This window comes from Schistocerca nitens, chromosome 2, assembly GCF_023898315.1.
Source record: "Schistocerca nitens isolate TAMUIC-IGC-003100 chromosome 2, iqSchNite1.1, whole genome shotgun sequence".
Taxonomy (NCBI): domain Eukaryota; kingdom Metazoa; phylum Arthropoda; class Insecta; order Orthoptera; family Acrididae; genus Schistocerca; species Schistocerca nitens.
Window position 1 is genome coordinate 201,752,883 of NC_064615.1, and position 21,729 is coordinate 201,774,611.

Sequence of the window (21,729 nt, forward strand, 5' to 3'; positions counted from 1 at the left end):
TTCAAACACTATTATATATTTACATTTCATGGAGTGCACCACTTTAGGGCATAGTCTATTTATACTTTGGTGGGAAATCCAAATACAGCTCCTTCTCAGGTTTTGGAGCTTGGTCACCAAATATCTAGATATCAATGTTAGTTATTAAAAATCTTCTGAAAAGAGGACATTAAAATTCAGGATAGAAGGGAGCCTATAATTTAAACACCTGTGGTAAGCACGGAGTAATTAGTCTCATTTCACATGCAGCTAAAGTTTTAAATAACATATTCGGAAAGGTAATGGAGGAGAATTTGGCTGACGAGCAGAAATACAGGTACAACATCTGCAATAGGGATACTACTATTTTTTTGGGGGGGGGGGGGGAGTGTTATTGAGTAGGGAGAAGGCTTATAAATGTGTTTTATAGACATGCAAAAGGCTTATGATACTGTGGGTTGGGATTAACTTACAACAATAACAAGGGAAAAGAGAGTGAACTGAAAGAAGCTGGTGACATAAACTCATTACATTTAAGTCAAAAAGTGTCAGTGAGAGTGAGAGGGGAAAGGAGTTAATTGAGCCTACCGATCCTATGACAAAATAATGATGTGACATTTGACTTCATACATGCACAAACAGAAAGAAAACAGAACACCGACAATATTCTTTGTATCTAATATAGCAAAAAATATATTTTTTGGAATGTAGGGTGTGGTGACAGACTGATTTGTAGCGCAACACGACGTCTTGGTTATGCTGAAAGCTGACCACTTGGTTGTGAGTTAGTAAAGCGATGTCAAAGGCTTTAATTAATATGGAAAAAGTACCAGGTGGACTGAACTATGAAAAGGAGTAAGACAAGGCCGTTTGAGTAGTGATCAAAAGATGGCAAGCGGGAGAGGGTGGGGTTGGGACTGAAGAAACAAGAAAATAGTGTCTGAGGTTTGCAGATGAAATTGTCCTTCTAGTGACAAATGAAAAAGAGTTGCAGGAGATAGAGCATGTCATTGAAGCCAAGTGAAAGAGCTATGGAGTAAATATCAATACAAAGAAAGAAAAAAAGCAAGGGCACTAGAAGAAAAGGAAAGCATAAAGATAATGCTGAATAGAGAAACTTTATAACACATGGAAAGCTTTATTACCAAGTAAAAAGAATAGAAAGTGATGAAGTGCAGCACAGAAACTAAAACCACTGTAGAGTTTTATATGGAGTGTCCTATATAGTGCTGAGACATGGTCAATGAAGAAGAAAGGTAGAGCAAGGCTGGAAGCCTTTGGGATGTGGACATGGAAGAGGATGGAAAAAATAAGTTGTACGTATAGAGTGAAAAATGCAGGGATACTGAGAAGAGCAGTAGAGCAGAGACAATAAGGTATTTGACTGTTTTCTGGAAACTGTCTTAAATGATTAATTATGTCATTTTCTAAAATGCTGTTTTGATTTTGAATTTCAGTATTCTTTTGTAAAAACGGAAACAAAATTCAAATAATTTGAACACCCGCTAAAACACTCCATTTGAGTCAAGTGACGCCTGTGATGTGACTGGCTAACTCACCGCTCCTGCTGTCATAACGCTAATCTACAGTGATGTCTTGTTTTGGAATTTACATTTCGGAAAATGGGTTATAAATGGTGTTTAGTACCATACTGCACAAATACATCAACAAAAATTCCTGAAAAGTTATTTTTGAGTGTTCCAGAGAGTGAGAAGATGCGCACAATGGGGTTGCACTGTACCAGCAAATTTCCAGCACATCGACACACAAATTCACTAACTTAATGTGTGTTGCACTATGAAGTTAACATTAACTTATCTCCGAGATATGCTCTCCGGCTCTTTCAACAAAAGATAGCACTTCAATGAATTAAATTAGATTCCTACTTAAGATCGTCATTTTACCTTACTACATCTCAGTTATTTGGAAGCTCAGAAATTAGAGTGATAACCATATAGATTGCTGGTTCAAATCTAACCCGAAAGAACATTTTAACTTATTTGTGAAACGACTCGACAGTCATCTCATATGAAAACCAAATCACAATTACAAAACTTCACCACACTGCTCAGAAACAGAATACGAGGGCAATCCCAAAAGTAAGGTCTCCTTTTTTTTTATAAGTACATAGACCTGTTTATTTCTAAAATGGTTTACATCAGTTTACAGCTTGAACATTTAGCTATTTTTCGACATAATCACCATTTCTGTCAATGCATTTTTGAAGACACTGTGGCAGTTTTTGTATGCCTATGTCATACCAGCTTGCCGCCATGCTGTTCAGAAGGTTATGAACCTCTTCTTTCACCTCGTCGTCAGAGCTGAATCGCTGGGACCACAATTAAAACTGACAGGTACTGTGAGACTCTGAAAAAACTCAAACGGGCATTTCAGAACCGGAGAAGAGGAATGTTGAGCAAGGGAGTACACATTCTCGATGACAACGCTAGCCCATACATCGCTCGGCGAACCGTTGCTCTACCGCAACAGTTTCAGTGGAACATAATCACCCACCCACCCTATAGTCCTGACTTGGCACCCAGTGACTATCACCTGTTTCCTAGGTTAAAAGAACATTTGGCCGGAAAGTGATTCAGCTCCAATAACGAGGTGAAAGAAGAGGTTCATAGCTTTCTGAACAGCATGGTGGTGAACTGTTATGATATGGGCATACAAAAACTGCCATAGCATCTACGAAAATGCATCGACAGAAATGGTGATTATGTCAAAAAATGGCTAAATTTTCAAGCTGTGAACTGATGTAAGCCATTGTAGAAATAAACAGGTCTATGTACTTATAAAAAAAATAGGAGACCTTACTTTTGTGATTACCCTCATATTATTGTGTTTTCCTTCCTGTTCACATGCACTCATATTTGCAATTGCTCTTCACACACATCATGTTCAAAAAGATATATTCTAGTTAATGTAACCACACACTTTTTATTTTATAGGAACTATGTTTTTACCTTCGTACTGTCTAGCCAGGATCCCTATTGTTTAAACTTTTGCAGTTTCATCATCTTACATAAAGATGTAGTTAGTCTGCTTCAGACACTAATGTTAGTTTACACTCACAAACATCACAGCCCTTACGTTTGTGTCACTGCGTGTTTTACACACTGTTGTCTGGTTCTCAGATTAGGCTAATGTGAAGCTGTATGTAAGACATCCCTTGATCAAAACAACTGCTATACAATCAGTTCTTGCTAAAGCTATTTTCATATTCTGTGTAAAACTTTTAAAAAATATATGACCCTTCCAGGATTCGAAAATGTGACCAGTTGCACCGCAGTCCTATTTGCTATCTATTGCACCACAGAACACCTGAGAGATGCACCCTCTCTGCTTAGTGTCTTCTACACAGCAAATCAGCATTAAGTTTTACAAACAATAATTTTTTTGTGCTTTGGGTTGTAGCTGATGATGTACTCAACAATCTAGTTACAATACACGGACCCATTTGCAAAAGATCTGCAATTCCTTAGTTTTGATCAAATATAATGATGTTGCAGGCAGGGGAGAAAAGAATTTCCATTGTTGCACATATCACACAAACACTCACACTCACTGGTCATACCGGACTCAAGAGCCCATTACCGCAGCAACATATTTGTTGCACATATCACCGCTCTAAAATGGGTGGAGCATAAATGATCAACTTTCGCAAGAGTTCACTATTAACATTCACAAATTCCTATCTACTGTCACTTAAAAGTTGTAATTGCATTTTCCATCAGTATATAGCTAAACTATTGGCAGTAAAAGTACATAAAAACCTTGCAACTTTGGCGAATGCTCCTATAACACAAGTATAGTTTCGTTATGTGACCAGATCTTGATATTTAATGATTTTTAAGCTTTAATTATAAACAAATAACATATATTTTGTGACAATATTGACTGTAAATGCTACTTAAATGTTACAATCAATCACAATAACAATCTGAAACATATTTTTAATATATGTAAATAGCCTATTACTGAATGTTAGGAAAAGAAGGAAAAGCACAGCATAGAAGAAACATTAAAGAAGAAGGAGGGTTTAGAAAAACAGTTTTAGAGGGGCACATGTAACGAAAGCAAGAGGCATGGCAGGAAGAGAATTCAGATCCTAAATGATGTACTGGATGACAGTATGCAAAGCAGCATTAAGAATGAAGTGATGGACTGCCAAAAAATGGAGATGCAAAGGAGTTATTAACATAGCAAAAAACTAACGACGAACACTCACCTGAGCTGACAATGAAGCTCATGAAGGGAGTATTTGAAATTTTGTGTGTTATCTGCATCCCTGAATGTTTAGTTCGTAGCTTTTAATGTGTTGAGTTGGCTCATTTTGTTAGTTCATAATCAAATTATCTATAAGGGAATTGAAATGGTTCATCAAACTGTTTATCCTCATAAAGTGTGAGTGTGAGTGTGTGTGTGTGTGTGTGTGTGTGTGTGTGTGTGTGTGTGTGTGAGGGGGGGGGAGGGGGGGGGGGAGAGAGAGAGAGAGAGAGAGAGAGAGAGAGAGAGAGGGGGAGGGAGGGAGGGAGGGAGGGAGGGAGGGAGGGAGGGCAGGGGGTTCCAGGGCCTTTTCCAATAAATATTTCAGGGGCCGCTTATGAGTAATTTATGTCTAGACTCATATCCGTACTTTTAAATCCCATTCATCACACAATACTTTTGTCCTGATGACAATCCATCTTTGAAGCCCCAAACACACCTGCTGTTGTCACCACGAATAATCAAATAATAATAATAATAATAATAATAATAATAATTATTATTATTATTATTATTATTATAACAATACTTGTTTTGAGGAAACACACTCCAACAATAATGAAATAACATGGTACGCTGGACCTTAATGTACTACAAATACTCACAAAAATCTCCACCATATTTAAGTCCTGATTTGACAACCCATCCTTTTCCACGGAAATGGTGATAGGCAACATACTTTTGCACAAACTCAGCATCTGATGCACGAAATGTCTCCCACAGTTCTCTTAATGTCATCACATTGCCTGAGAGGTCCAGTACTTGCAAACATCCAAGAGCATAGGACAGAAAGAAGGCTTCTTCCAGTGTCAAGTGCAAGTGTTCAGGAACTGGATACGGGTTTTGCACTAACCTCGCCTCCAGTTTATCTATTACCAATTCCTCTTCTTCACTGTCTGAATCACGCAATACAACAACTTCATTTTCAACATTCCTTTGTAATGAAAGGTGCTCACTGGCTGACGGAGACTCGTCACCTGTCCTTATTTCACTTTTGATCTCTTCTGTATCCATCAGTCCAGCCCTACCTGCTTCAATCACATGTGATCTGCTGTCTTCCTCAACATCACTTCCCCTTTTTTGTGATTTGCTTCTATCTTTGGCACTACCTCCAAGCGGGGATCTAGATGCACCACCAGTTCCTGACGAAGTTCCTTCTCCTGCATTTCCATTGTCACTGCTGGTTTGTTCTGACACAGGGTTCACTACAGTTACTCGTTTCTTGGGGGGATCCCTGTGAAATCTTATTGTAGGTGCTTGGTATGAACTATGCAAAGGCTGTGGTGACTCTGTATCTTTTTGTTCACTCTGCCAGTCAGGAGGGAACACTTGAGGACCTTGTTCCTTAACCAAACCTCCAATACTTTGCATTAAATGTGATGATGAATGGTCTATATCACTGTTGACCTCTTCTTTTATTAGATATCCACTATTGTCTTCAACTTTCACTGAAATATCAATCTCTTCAGATTCAGAATCTTCTTTCCACTTGTTTCTCTGCTTCCACTGGCGCTCTGAAATAAATGGAGGAATGCCATTCTTGACTCTTCCAAAAGTGGGAAAATGCCTTGATAGCGCACCTTTCCCAAAGAAACCCTGAAAATATAAACATATTGTAATATCTTCAAAGTTGTCAGTAAATAATGTCTGTCGCTACAGAAACTAAAAATATCAGAAGTCTAATATTATTCCTGTGAAGCATAATATTACCCCACTATTTAACAATATCAATATCATACAAATAACAAATCATATATACATGAATACAACCACCATGAACTATTGGCCTATGAGGATGTGAACCCCTTTCACTGTGTCTAGCTCAGGAATAAAATTAATACTCTTTTAACAACATTATGTAAAGGATAGACTGCTACTCACCATACAGTGGAGATGTCGAGTTGCGGACTGGGACAACAAAAAAACTGTTAAACAAGTAAGCTTTTGGCCGAAAGGCCCTCTTCTGAATTAGACAACACACACATACACACACTCGCACAAACATAACTCTCACACTGCTGCTGCTGCTGTGCCCAGACTGTGAGCAACAGAACGGGATGGGAGAAGCAATCTGTGTTGTGGTAGAGGCGGAGGTGGGGGGGGGGGGGGGGGGTGAATGAGACACGTACACAGACTGTAGGTGCATTGGTGGGATAAAAAGCTATTTAGTGCTGGAGTGGGAACAGGGAAGCAGATAGGCAGGTGAAGGGCAGTAACTAATGAAGATTGAGGCCAAGAGGGTTATGGGAATGTAGGATATTTTGCAGGGAGAGTTCCCACCTGCCAAATTCGGAAAAGTTGGTGTCAGTAGGGAGGATCCACATGGCATGGGCTGTGAAGCAGTCACTGAAGTGAAGAAAACTGTGTTGGGCAGAATGCTCAGCAACTGGGTGGCCCACCTGTTTCCTGGACACACTTTTTTGGTTGCATTCATGCAGACAGGCAGCTTGTTGTATTGTCACGGCCACACAGAACTGCACAGTGTCTGCAGCTTAGCTTCTAGATCACATGACTGCTTTCACATGTAATCCTGCCTTCGATGGGATAGGTGACACTTGTGACCGGACAGGAGTAGTTGGTGGTGGGAGGACTTATGGGACACGTCTTGCATCTAGGTCTGTTACAGAGACATGTGCCATAAGGCAAGGGATTGGGAGCAGGGGTTGAGTAGGAATGGACAAAGATATTGTGTAGGTTTGGTGGGTGGTGGAATACCACTGTGGGAGGAATTGGAAGGACAGTGGGTAGGAAATTCTTCATTTTAGGGCAAGAGAAGATCTAGTCAAATCCCTGGCAGAAAATGTGATTCAGTTGCCACAATCATGAATGATGTTGAGTCACAAGGGGACTTTGGGAAGTGGTGGGTGACTGGAAAGATAAGGAACACAAGATCTGTTTCTTTACAAGGTTGGGAGGATAATTATGGTTTGTGATGGCCCCAGTGAGACCCTTGGTATATTTCGAGAGGGTCTGCTCATTACTACAGACACGATGGCCAAGGGTGGCTAGGCTGTATGGAAAAGAATTGTTAGTAGGGGATGGGAAGCAGCTGCTAAAGTGAAGCTATTGCTGGTGGTTTATAGTTTTGGTCTGACGTAGCCAGTTTTGAGGTGGAGGACAACATCGAGGAAGGCACTTTGTTGGTCTGAGGAGGACCAGGTGAAGCAAATGAGAAAGAAAATGTTGATGTTCTGGAGGTACGTGGATAGGGTGCCCTCACCCTCAATCCAGATCATGAAGATGACATCAAAAACTCCGCCAGCTGTCAGATTCATCCACCTACAAACTGTGCCACAGTGACCCCATCCCAGAAATCCAATAGGATCTCCACTCTTTCCTCAAACCCTTAGGCTGATCCCAGAACCTCTCCCCTGGGTCTCTCTCTCCTCATTCCTACCTCCTACTTGCTTCCTAAAGTCCATAAACCCAACCACCCAGGACCCACCATTGTGGCCGCTTATTTTGCCCCACTGAGAGAATGCCTACTCCCATAGTTCAGCCTACGACCCATAACCTACTCTACTACATAAAAGACACCAATCATTTCCTCTAACAACTCACCACAGTTCCTATTCCTTTACCACATGGCACCCTGCTCATCACTATTGATGGCACCTCCATTTACACTAACATCCCAAATGCCTTTGGCCTTGCTGCTACTGAATAATACCTTTCTCAACATCCGACTGTCTTCCAACTTACAACCTCCTTCATGGTAACATGAGCATCTATGTCCTTACCTGCAAGTACTTCACTTTTGAAGGTATCTCCTACAAACAGGTCCATGGTACAGCAAGGGGCACCCACATGGCACCATCCTGTGCCACCCTATTCATGGGCCATCTAAGGGAATCTTTCCTAACCACCCCAGAAACCCAAACTCCTCACCTGGCTCAGATTCACTTATCACATCTTCGTGAACCAGATCGAGGGTGAGGACATCCTATCCACATTTCTCCAGAACCTATGACATCAATCGCACATTCCTCCAGAGCCACAACACCTTCTCTCCCATTCACTTCATATGATCCTTATCAAACCAAAAAGTGACTTTGCTCGATGCTGACCTCCAACTCAAACATGGCTGCATCAGTACTTCTGTCCATACCAAAACTATCACCCACCACCAATACTTACACTCTGATAGCTGCCACCCATCCCATACCAAGAAGTCCTTTCCACACTGCCTAGCCACCCGTAGCCACCACATCTGCAGTGACGAGCAGACCCTCTCGAAATGTATCAAGCAGCTCACTGAGGTCTTCACAGACTCAAATTACCATCCCAACCTTGTACAGAAACAGATCTTCTGTGCCTTGTCTCTCCAGTCACCCACCACCTCCCTTAGTCCCACTGTCCAGCCACAAAGGAGTATTCCCCATGTGACTCACTACCATCCAGAACAGGAGCAACTGAATCACATTCTCCGCCATGTTTTGACTAAGTCTCGTCTTGCCCTGAAATGAAGAATGTGTTAACAATTATCCTTCCCACCCCTGCCATAGTGGTATTCCACACCCACCAAACCTACACAATATCCTCCTCCATCCCTGCTAACAACCCCTTGCCTCATGGCTGATATTCCCGTAACAGATCTAGATGAAAGACCTTTCCCATACATCCTCCCACTACCACTTACTTCAGTCTGATAACAAGCATCACCTATACCATCAGAGGCAGGGCTACAGGCAGGACAACCTCCCCCCCACCCCCCCCCCAACCACCACCTAACCCCAACTGAACCTAGCTTCTCTACCTTCCCTCATCTCAATTTGTATGTTCCCACAAGCAGCACTTTACCATCCCCCAACCCCTACTGTGCTATCCCTTCCCCTCCTCACCTAAGCCTCCTCCTTATGCCCCACCACCCAGATTGCTTCTCCTATCATGCACTGTTGCTTGCAGTCTGACCTCAGCAGCCAGACAGTGATCATGTGGGTGGGAGTTGTGTTTGCATGAATGTGTGTGTGTATTTTGTCTAATTCAGAAGAAGGAGTTTTCATCAAAAACTTACTTGTTCAGCAATGTTTTTGCTGCATCTGTCTGCAACTCTACATCTCCACTACATGATGAAAAGCAATCTATCCTTTTCATAATATTGTCATTATTCTTTCCTGAGCTTTCCATTTTTTGATTAACAGATCTTTAGTGTCAAATGGACCCCTTTCAAGGTGCCCCAGTCAACATTAACCTAGGGATGGGAAAAACTGACCAGTTAAAAGCGATTCCAGTATTTCAGTTCTGTATAACCAGGACTTTTTGTTATTTGTCTGATCTCGGTTATGAGAGGTGTTTTCTATTTTTTTACTAATCACCTAGTTAAAAAATGAAAATTTTATGCCTCCAGCTAGTCCAGAGATGTGTGTCATTTTCTGGACATCAGTAAAACTACTGTGAAACAGCCACTGGCCAGTTCATGCAGTTTCACGGAAGACCTAGAGAAGCTTCATAAGGGCTTTGACTACTGCTCATCATGCTTCGAGATGAGACATACCCTACTCAAAGTCTTGTTCTCACCGTCCAGATGTCACATACACAGTATTTTAGTCCACCCCCAAGCTACTTTGCCCCTTATTCTGCAAACCCTGTGAGTGAACCAGGTGCAACATCTTGTCTCAGACACTTACCCATCACTTCTGATTGCAGGTCTGTTATATGTATTTCATACACAATCAAAGATAGGGACTCAAGTGAAGGAAGTCACATTACGTTCCACATGTCTTACAGCCCCTATTCAGTGTCGTGTGCTGTCTACTTAATGAAAGAATTTGTGAAACTGTGACTAAATGAAAATTGACTACCTTGTTGCTCAACATGTTTGTTCTTTCCTAAGCTACTTAGTTCCTAATTCTGCACCCCCTGTGAACAAACCAGGTACACCACCTGTCTCATACTCCCACCCACCATCTCTGACTGTAGTCTTTTCACGCATACTGACTGTAAAGGTTCTATGAAAGTCATTCACATAGTTGGATAATTCCAGTTTCTCAATGCAGATCCAGAGCCCAAGAATGTTGATACTGTAGAAGAACAGCATTTTGACATGGAACAAGTGACAGATGGAAAAATTGGGGAATGTTGGTGGTTCATGTTTGTGATATGAAATGACTTTCTTCTAATATGTTTTTAAAACTACTTCTACAATTGTCTTTTCATTTTTCAACCTGTCTTTCACCATATTTTATCTCTTACCAGTCTCACCATGTGCTCTTGCTCTGTCTCCATCAGTTTGAAAAACAAGCCTTTGCCCTACATAAAATCTTGCCTGACATTCTCTTCCTGAAGCCCTCCACGGGTCTTATCATCTTTTAAGGGACTTGAAATAAGAATCAGTATCTCTGCATATCACCCACCCTTTCCCAAAGACGTTCACCTTTTCAGTAACATTACTAGGCAGCACTTAGCACTGACTCTGCATAATCAAACCATTCAAATACATTTCTTACCTGAACACCTCTGTTCCTTCCACAAAATACATTTACTCTGTAACACTACTTTCCTGTACTCCAATTCTAGAATCATTATTGTCCACCAACAGTTGAAGTGACATTTTTACAATTATCTGAAATAGGTACTTAAGCTACTTGTGTCTTATTCCATTCTGGGAGTGTAACTGTTCACTAGTAAATTTATCAATTGTATTCAACTTTCTATAGACCACAGACGTCTCATATCCCAGGAACTTCTTTCTCTTCCCCTTTAAAAAAATAAATAAAACCTATATCTAACCCAGCTCTTAACACTGTTGTCAACCTGGCCCCTTCCCCCTTTTCACTACCCCAAAAAAGTTTTAGCCATCTTGAAAGCTCTCACCTCTAGATACACAGCAATGAGACATCATGTGTCACAAAGAAACTGCAATGTTTTTATTTGCATATTCAATTTTTGATGTCACTTGTGTATTTTGTTTATAATTTATCATTAGTTCTTCTGTGGGAAATCCACTCATTTGATTTTGGGGTTGGTTCATATCTGAAATGTCATGTTCATTGATTTTGTAAAGAGCAGCTTACATTGTGTTGTTCACTAGACCCACACTAGTCTTTTTACTTGTATCTTTCTGTCAGTTGGTATATAAGTGGCAGTCAAATGAAAACTAGACACATGGGAAAAAAGTAAGTTAACTGTTCCTTATTTCAAAAGTAATCACCATAACTGTTGATACATATATCCCACTATGAGATAAGATGGCCAATTCCTTGGGTCAACAGAGGCGTCTGATCCCACCCGTCGGCTTTGACCCATGACATAAGGGTGCTGTGTTGTGTGACGTCATAATGGCATGGAGTTTAGTTTATGAGTGTGTTGTGTTTGTAGATGTTGTCTTGTTGCAGTTGGTGGTGTCCTCTGGTGGCGTGTGTGTGGTCCTGTGGTGCGCGTGTTATGTGGTGTGTTAGGTTCATTTGGGTGTCAGTGCTTGAAATGTGCAATTATCGGTCGTGACTGTTATAGAAAAACGGAAATTAGTTCCAGAGAGTTAAGAATTAAGTTTCCGTTGTGTTTATGTTATTGGTTTGCTGTTTGTTCCAAAGTAAGTCGTTTAATCCAATTTGTGGCTTCTTTTGTTAGGTATGGATATGACTTCTAAGTTTAATTGTGTGCATCTGCAGGCTGAAATGGGGGACGACATGTTGACCATCATTAAGTTTCTGCAAATTTTTGGGCTTATGAGAGAGATAGTGAAATGCGGCGAATGCAAGCAGGATATGCTTGTTGGGGGTTAGAGTGTAGCGCCGGAACTATTTTATGGTATGTAGTCATTTTTTTTTTTGGTCTATTGTACGCGTGTTATGATGTTCGGTGGGGTTTTTATGTGGTGTTGGGTCGGTGTTATTTAATGCATGTGCTGGTGGTTGATGTTTTGGTATCGGCACTTGTGGTTGATTTATGTATCTTAGGGGAAGTACTCAGCTTCAATTTTTTTGGTATCTTCAGTTGTATTTGAGCTGTATAGGTCATGGGAAGTGACCGATTCTAATTTGTCATCGTAGCTATGTGTTTTTTGGTATTGTGAGCTGTTGTAGACCTATATAGGTCAAGGGGAGTGTTCGATTCCAATGTGTCGTAGCTATGAGGGTTTTGGTATTGTGAGTTGTTGTTGACTGTCAGATTCCAATTTTTGTTGTTTTAGGTGTCAGTTTTGTAGTATCGATAGTTGCGGTGTGATTATAATTTTTGGAGTAGCTGGTTTTTATTTTGTGGCACTGACAATTGCGGTTGAGCTATGTAGGTGAAGGGAAGTGACCAATTTTTGTCAATATCTTAAGGGGCTCCGGAAAGGCTCAAAATCATGAAAAGTTCAAATTTTACTTTTTTGCGTTTTCTGAATCTGCAGACTATTACCTTTTAATAGATATATAATTTATTCAATTCCGAAGACTACAACTATTTTTAAATTTTTTTTGAAATGTGTTCTACATGGGCGTGACCCACTGTGGCGCTGTTAAACTGCTGTCAAATGGTGTTATTATTAACGTCCGTGTTCATCAGGTACATTTTAGTGATGTGAGATAAAGTATGTGTTGTGGCTAACCTGTGATGGTTCAATATATATCGCTGGTGTGATTGTCGATTGTTTCATGTTTATTTACTCTGTCGTTATCTCGAAAATATTCATAATTAATTCTGTTTCTTGAGTCTCTGTTTTGTTGAAGTATAATAATGAGTAAAAGTAAAGTTAGTAGAAATCCTCGAAGGCTTTTAAGAAAAGGATAAATGTTGGAAAGCCAAAGGTATTTAGAAATATGGGAATGAAAATAGGTTCTAACATGGTACGAGCGATGCTTGCTTTAGACAAGGAACGCCTTCGGGCTGCAGACAGGGCTGTAAAGAGTCTAGAAATACAAGCAAGAGTAAACAGGAGGAGGAACAAGAGGAAGCTAGAGGAGGAGTTTGCAGAGGATGAAGATAATCCATCCTATGGACCTGGAATGCACTAAAAAGTTAATCCAATCTTTGTCGCTCGATTCCCAAAACTTTTATTTTCTCATACTAATTACATGTTTTCTAAGGATCTTCCAAACATATTTGTTTCAAACTTTCAATAAATGTTACACAGTACCTTCTGCATAATTTAACACAGCCTTTTTCCAAAAAACTGTATATTTTTGAATATATAAATAAAAAATTGCAAAAAAATGTTGTGAATTTTCATTACAATTGAAAAAAAAAATCATCTTTAATAACTGAACTAAAATTTTGTAAAATCCCTGTGTTAAGTTGTAGCCCATATTCCAATAAATAATCTGTAAAAAGTTCAACTTCCTACCTCAAATACTTTGTGAGGAAAGATGTAATTTATAAGCATTATTATAACATTGCAAGTATAGGGCGTTCCAGAGCCCCTTAAGTGTAGCAGAATTTGGGAATTTTGTGGTGTTTTTACATCGTCGTTTTGTGTGGTTTGGGATCGTGGTGCGTGTCTGTATGTGTTTGTATTTAGTATGTCCCCACTCAAAAACCCCCAATTTCCCACACTGGTCACGTTAGTTTGAATATATTTTTGGACAGGGATGTGTTTGTTGGTTTTGTAAGTATTTTTGTGTTTGTTGTCATTTATGTAATGACATCATAGGTGTCATATTGGAGACGTTGAGAATGGTCATTTCCGTCATATTGGTGACGTCATGGGTTGTTAGTGTGTCATCCACTGGTTGTCCTTGAGGGTAATGTCTCTATCATGATCATGATGTAATCAGTTTTTCAATTAGGTATTACATTTTTTGCTAATCACCTTTTCTTTTGAGTCATCACACTTCTGTTTGATTTGTCGTGGTCTGCCTGAATTCCTCTTTTGTGCCAACCTTTTCATCTCAGAGTAACACTTGCAAACTATGTCCTCAATTATCTGCTGGATGTATTCCTGTCTTTCTTTCTCTACAGCTCCCTCTAGTACCATGGAAGTTATTCCCAGACATCTAAACAGACATCCTATCACACCATCCCCTCTTCTTGTCCTGAGAACCTCCTCATTCCTTATCTTATCAGTCCATCTAATTCTCAATACTATTCTGTAGCACTACATCCATTCTGGTATTCCCACAGTGCACGTTTCACTACCACACAATGCAGTGCTCCAAATGTACATTCTCAGAAATTTTTTCCACAAATTAAGGCCCATGTCTGACATTATCAGACTTCTCTTGTCAGGAATGCACTTTTTGTCTGTGCTAGTCTGTTTTTTATATCCTCCTTGCTCCATCCACCATAGGTTATTTTGCCACCTAGATAGCACAATTCCTTACTTCATCTATTTTGTGACCACTAATTTTGATGTTAAGTTTCTCGCTGTTCTCATTTCTGCTACTTCTCATTATGTTCAGCTTTCTTTGATTTACTCTCAATCTATATTCTTTATTCACTGCACAGTTGATTGCATTAAAAAGATTCTGTACTTCTCCTTCACTTTCACTGATGATAGTAATGTCATCAGAAAATCTTATCACTGATATCCTTTCACCCTGAATTTTAATCCCAGTCTTGAATCTTTCTTTCATTTTTGCCTTTGCTTTTTTGGCATATAGATTGAACAGCAGGGGTGAAAGATTCCGTCCCTGTCTTACACCCCTCATCTACTTGAAGTATTTCCTCACCACCCTCTACGCTGACCTCTGTCAGCAGAAAACAGACAATGAACCATGTCTGAAACAGCTCTGACTGTCTCTGTGATCCTTATTCCTCTTCCAGACCCTGGGAACTTTGCAGGACTTCCTCACCTCCAACCTGGTTTTATATTGCTTCCCCATATTCTTTTTAAGTGAGCCCAATACCAAAGCAAAGCAACGAACAGCCATCCACAATCTGGAAATTAATCCTGTCATTACTATTCTTCCCACAGATGAGGGTTTAATGTCCATATATATGATCATCCCCTAAGGCCTTGCTCCCTCCCAACACCTTCTGCCCCAGAGTCTTCCCGACACCAAATCCCTCATCCTTCTTTAGCAGCCACATTCAGGGACACTGCCATAAGCTCACTTGTATGTAAAGTAAATGACATGCTTCAGTTTATAAATAGTAAAGCCGGGAAATGCGGTTTGCCCACAGAAGAGAATACCTACAAACACTAGATGAAGTTTGTAGTGAATACCCCTAAACTGTGGAGGACCTATAACCAGTCAGATTAACAGCAGATATCTAGTGTATACAAACAACGGCACTGCAAATTGTCATAGGATTTTTTTAAGGTGGGAGTTTAAAGAATGGCATCAGGGTCAATCCATACCAAGTGGTCCGGCACTGGTTGCTTGACCATCTCAGAAAAATTTTATAGGCTATTTGCTGGGTGAATTCCCCAATGCTTAGTAGTCACAAAAATATTTTTTAAAAAAAATTATCGTTTATTATTTTGAAATGGCGGCCATATTTGTTCCAGGCCACATGTGTTTTTTTTTGTATTTGCAAGCGTCTACATTTTTTACAATTATTCAGTAGTGGATTATCCTAATCCTTTCAGATAAAATGCATTTAGTTCAACACAATCTAGGCTACAAATTAAGATCATTATCGGTTGGCTGAATGTATTCTTAAATATATTTTTAATAGTTCAAAGTTATCAGCCACAAATTAAAAAAAAACTCAATTTTTGAACAGTAGTTTTCCAAAGAAAGATTAATTTCTCAGCTTTAATATTTTTTCTGCTATTACACTGTATAGTATAGTTACTTTTTATAGAGTATCAATGTTGAGCAGCTTACACTTAAGAAAATACACTATTTTAAAAAATGGATTTTTTTTTTATTTTTCCATTTTGTGGCCTGCAATACCTTTGTTAGGGGACCAGATAAAAATCTGAAAATTTCACAGTTAATAGACCTTTATGATATCAAACTTCAGCATAAATTTCAACTCTGAGATTCAACTGGAAGTTACGGAAAAAAATTACAAACACGAGTCAAAAATACATATTTTAACATCTGCGATATCTGCTAGGCTAATCAAATAAAGTATACCAATTACATAATGTAACACGCCACATTACACTAACTAATGATTATTTGTCTACACAATGCTGTGGTAATTGTTTCAGCAGGCTAACAATTGCATCTGCAAGCCTATACAAGTCTGATTGTTGTCTTCTCCCTTACACCAACAATTGTCTACTCACACTTATTTAGCTAGAAGTTCTTGAAGTGTGCAGCTGAAAAGTGGTGTCTCAGTGTTCTGTTGGTGTTATTATTAATGAAGCAAGGAGTATATTCTAAAGACATTACTTTAATTGAAGATTACAGTGAAGAAGAAAAAGTGTTGTTTTACGTATGAGTCGGCCCAGAGGTCAAATAAACATGCAAGCAGCATGGAATGAAATACTTTAAAAAAATTCATCACCTTTTTGGTCAGTCTTGCATGGACCATTTTGAGAAACATAAGAAACCTATAACAAAAGGTCTGTGAGAAATAACATTTGATCATTATTCTAAAAATAAAAGCCCTTTTGTCAATCTCATACCAGGAAAATCACTGTGTCCATCATGTTATTCTAAAATGTTTGTAATTCACAAGAGAAAGAATAGTGAAACCTCAGGTAGAGAATTTTGTGACTTATCAGCAACCATTAAAAAAGTAGATACAGCTTATGAAACCCTGGGTATATCACCTGCTAGTAAAATTAGAAAACTAAGTCAACATAAAAGGCCAAGTGCCTTGAATACAAAAAATGAGAAAGTGGCAGCTACATTCAAAAAGAATTTGGAAGTTTCATTTCAAAATACAATTTGTACTAAAATAGATGGAAGTTCTAAAACTTCACCACCGAATATGATGATTTGATAGAAAAACTAAAAAATAAATGCAGTACTTCAAACAAAGTGGGTAAAATTATCAGTTTACTGCTGAATTCTTGGAGTCGAGTAAAAGTTAGTGATGAATATAATGTGTCAGAACGTCTTATTAAGTTAACAAGGCAATTACTAAAAGAACATGGAATTTTGCCAGCATTACAAAAGAAAAGTGCATCTAATTTGGTAGATGAAAACACAACCAATAAAGTTATTAAGTATTATGATTATGACAATAACAGCCGTTTGATGTCTGGCAAAAAAAAAAAAAAAAGGACTGTGTTTCTGTGAAAGAAAGTGGTTCTAAGATTCAAAGACAAAAAAAGGTTAATATTGGGTAATTTAAATGAACTATTGACTGAATTTAAAAAAGAAAATCCTGACATTAAAATTGGAAGATCAAAGTTATGCAAGTTGAGACCAAGATGGTGTATTGTTTCAGCGGCATCTGGCACCCATAACGTTTGTGTTTGTTTGTATCATCAGAACGTAAAGTTGATGATAGATGGGGCCAATCTTAGAGTTGACTATAAAGACCTTTTGGAAGTTATAATATACAATATTGACAGTTACAATTGTATGATCAACGGAAAATGTGAAGATTGTCCAGGCAAACAAGCCTTACTTGACATGTTTGAACAATCTGAAGAAGACGATTTGATGCCTGACAATATAAAATACAAACAATGGGTGACACAAAACAGAACTGAAATGGTGACAGTCATAAAATCACAAGAAGAGTTTTTTGAAGTGTTGGTGGCTAACCTTGAAAATCTGAAAATGCATCATTTTATTGCAAACGCTCAAAGTAAATTTTTGAAAGACAAAAAGCAAACCTTGGCAGCTAATGAATGCTTAGTTCTTGCTGACTTTTCGGAAAATTATTCCTTTGTTGTTCAAGATGAAGTACAAGGGCACCAATGGCTAAACAAACAGGCCACAGTTCATCCATTTGTATTCTATTATAAAGATGAAGATAAACTAATGAGCCACAACTTTTGTGTCGTGAGTGACTACCTTGAACACAACACTACAGCAGTGCACATTTTTCAACTAAAATTAACAAAATACATTAAACAGCACCACCCTTGCATAAAAAACTGATTTACTTTTTGGATGGGGCAGCAAGTCAATATAAAAACAAAAAATATTTATTAACATATCCTTTCATAAAGAAGATTTTGGGTTTGATGTAGAATGGCACTTTTCGCTTCATGCCATGGGAAGAATGCTTGTGATGGTGCCGGGGATACAACAAAGCGAGCTGTCACAAAAGCAAGTCTGCAGCGGACCAATGACAATCATATCATAACACCTCAAGAAATTTAGAATTCTTTATAAAGAACATATCAAAGGAATTACTTATGTTTTTGTACAATGTGAGGAAATGCAAGAAGTCTATGACAGTGTCTTGAAGGAAAGGCCCAACACTAGTCGGCACTCGGTCAGAAGATTAAAGGCACTCTATCCTTTACACTGTTTTGTACCCCATTCACAAAACTTACTGAAGTGTAAGATCACATCAACTTCGCCTGATAGTGAACTTCATCAGTGTGGAAAACTTGTACAACTGGATCTTCAAAATAAAGACATAGTGGCTTATGTTTATGATGAACAGGGTGGATTGGTGAAGTTGATAATATTGACTGTCAAAACCAAGATGTACATGTTGTATTCTGTCAACCCTCCAGGACAGGACCAAGGACATCTCTTAAAAAAATTGAGAAGGATCAAATTTGGATGCCACTTAAAAATGTACTAAGGAAGCTGTCTCCCATGGAATTTACAACGGTGACTGGGCAAACTTATAATCTAACCCCCAAACTGAGTGAACAAATTTCTCAAATGTTCAATGAGCAATGTACTAAAAACAAATAACAAGAGAACAGTATAATGTAATCAGTAGGCTTATTTTCAATAAATAAAGTAAGTAATCATAGATATAATTAAATTATCTACTGTATCTGATATATTTTATTCCATAAGCCTAGATATCGCAGATATTAAAAAACGTACTTATGACTTGTGTTTGTAATTGTTTATCCATAACTTCCAACTGAATCTCAAAGTTGAAATTTATACTGAAGTTTGATATCATAAAGGTCTATTAACTGTGAATTTTCAGATTTTTATCTGGTCCCCCAACAAAGATAATGCAGGCCACAAAACAGAAAAATAAAAAAATAATAAAAAAACAATTTTTTAAAAAAATAGTGTAATTTTGTAAGTGTAAGCTGCTCACTATTGATACTATAAAAAGTAACTATACTATGCAGTGTAATCGCAGAAATGCAGTGTAATCGCAGAAAAAAATATTAAAGTTGAGAAATTAATCTTCTTTGGAGAACTACTGTTCAAAAATTGAGTTTTATTTAATTTGTGGCTGATAACTTTGAACTAGTGCCTATTAAAAATATATTAAACAATACATTCAGCTAAGTGATAATGATGTAACTTTGTAGCCCAGAGAATGTTGAACTAAATGCACTTCATCTGAAAGACTTTGGACAATCCACTAGGCCTACTGAATAATTGTAAAAAATGTAGATGCTTGCAAATACTAAAAAATTAACACGGCCTGGAACAAATATGGCCGCCATTTTAAAATAACAAACAATAAATTTTTTTGAACAATATTTTTGTGACTACTAAGCATTGGGGAATTCACCCAGCAAATATAAAATTCCTCTGAGATGGTCAAGCAACCAATTACTTCTTTCTTGGGCCACTTGGTATGGACTGACCCATCATGGATCCACTACAAGCTGTTGTAAAATACATTTATTCATAGACAACCAGTTTCAGTTACTCCTATTGCTACCATAAATCAAGTTAAAGGAAGTTACATTGGCATTAAATACTTCTGTCACATATAAGTGTATCTACTATTTTATACATGTTACATCAGTCACCAACTGATTTGCCTGTAATTGCAGCAGCTGTCACATATAAGAGTGACTTTTTGACATACGAAAAACGAAAACTACTAAGATAAGAAATGCATGTACAGTGTATGTTACATATGCTACAACCAAAAACAACTAAATATTTCATCCCAAGAAACTTTTCTTCATGTAGTGCTCATCCGTCACCTGAATATGGTCACTTACAGAAACTTGTTATCTATGAATAAACATACTTTTCATAAGATTCTGGTTGTTGCCTGCTACCATTCGTACAATGCACTGAAAATGTGCAGCACTGTTTATAACACATTTTTCTGAGAAAACAACTGCTGAAAACTCTCGAGTGACAGTCATTCAGGAAAAGACAACAATGTACACTCACAACAACCTTCTTACAAACTTACAAAAATTGACTTTCTTAGCGGAAATTATGAATAGGGGATACATAAGATAAAATCCGATAATATGTTACAAGATATTAAACAGAGATATTCAATATTTACTAGCAAGTAACATTTCATTTCATGAAGAGCTAAACTACTCAAATGAATGCTGATAACATACTGCATGTAGATTAACGTCAAGTGGCTTCTTAAATATAAGCACAGTTCTTGATCAGAAGAAAAAATGTGGTTTTCTAAATGTATCTTGTACACTGAGCACATTTTTTTTCTATTTGACATTTGCATACACCTAATTAAAGCTATTGACGGAAATGGTAGAACGGCATTAAACTGAACAGAAAACACAGGAATAAAACTAAGGGCCATCAAACCAATGGAGGATAATAAAAATCCAACGAACTACCTATAAGGGTTGAAAACCTTTTCGACATCTTAACCAAGAATATTTAGTGTCTACTTATGTAAACTATTAGATCTGTTACTTGATTACCTTTGTATATAATGAGTGTATGTCATTTTTTTTCTCCACCACTACACAGTCGCCGTTGTAGCGACCAGTGTATGTTTGCCACAGTCGCGCACTCACAGGTATACCGGAAACACTTTCTATAACGACGGGAAATGGTTGTTCTCGTGTTACGTACACATGACGCTTACGCTTGGGCTCCTTTACATTCTCCATTACCAATGGGTCCTCAAAAATCGGATCGATGTGCCGCGAATCGTATGTCGGCCTGTCCGCGAAATTAATGAACGACTACTACACATCACGGCATAAAAAACACACTACCGATGTCTAAAGGTAGTGCACCCTTACAGTTTTTCTCACCAGATATCCAAAGAAACACATATCTTCACGACAATCCCATTTCATCACAACAAAAACAACTTTTTACATTACTAGTAAAGACAAAAAAAAAATGTAAACAAGCCCGTAGAAATCCAATGACGTTAGAAGCCTTGTAAAATCAATGAAAGTTCAAAGAAGAAAGAACTTTACACCTTACCCTTCAACCATAGATACAATTTAAACAATTACGGGTCTCTCGTCACTGCAATAAACGGGCGATAAGCAAATGATACTTCTGAATAAGATAGTTAGTTAGTTATTTGGTTTCAAGTTCTATGGATCATTTTGCACGATAAATCGTAATGATTTGGAACGACTTGTTTTACCTTCCATCGCAGATTAAACTATGCAACTTCTTAAAATGAAAATGTTTCTAATTGGTTCTGCGTATATTTTAAAGCTGCGAGTACAGCTTTAGCTTCTGCTGAGAAACTAGAAGTTTCACTGTAAATCGAAATCAATTCCTTGTAACATGTACTTGGGCATAGAAACACGCAGTCCGCTCTGCCATTACGTGGGGTTTTGGAGAAATCAATTTGAAG

The 21,729-nt window shown here is 38.2% G+C and overlaps 1 protein-coding gene across 1 annotated transcript in view; it reads right to left on the bottom strand.

Moving 5' to 3' along the window:
* The window catches only part of LOC126235901 (tRNA-splicing endonuclease subunit Sen2), a 56,288-nt gene extending 35,010 nt beyond the window's left edge, over positions 1-21,278 (bottom strand). Inside the window, exons 1-2 of the mRNA XM_049944845.1 lie at positions 20,828-21,278; positions 4,857-5,847 (exon numbers count right to left, since the gene is read on the bottom strand). Coding sequence (XP_049800802.1) covers positions 4,857-5,847; positions 20,828-21,019 — 1,183 coding nt within the window. The 5' untranslated portion in view covers positions 21,020-21,278. The remainder of the gene's footprint in view (positions 1-4,856; positions 5,848-20,827) is intronic.
* Positions 21,279-21,729: the final 451 nt, after the last annotated feature.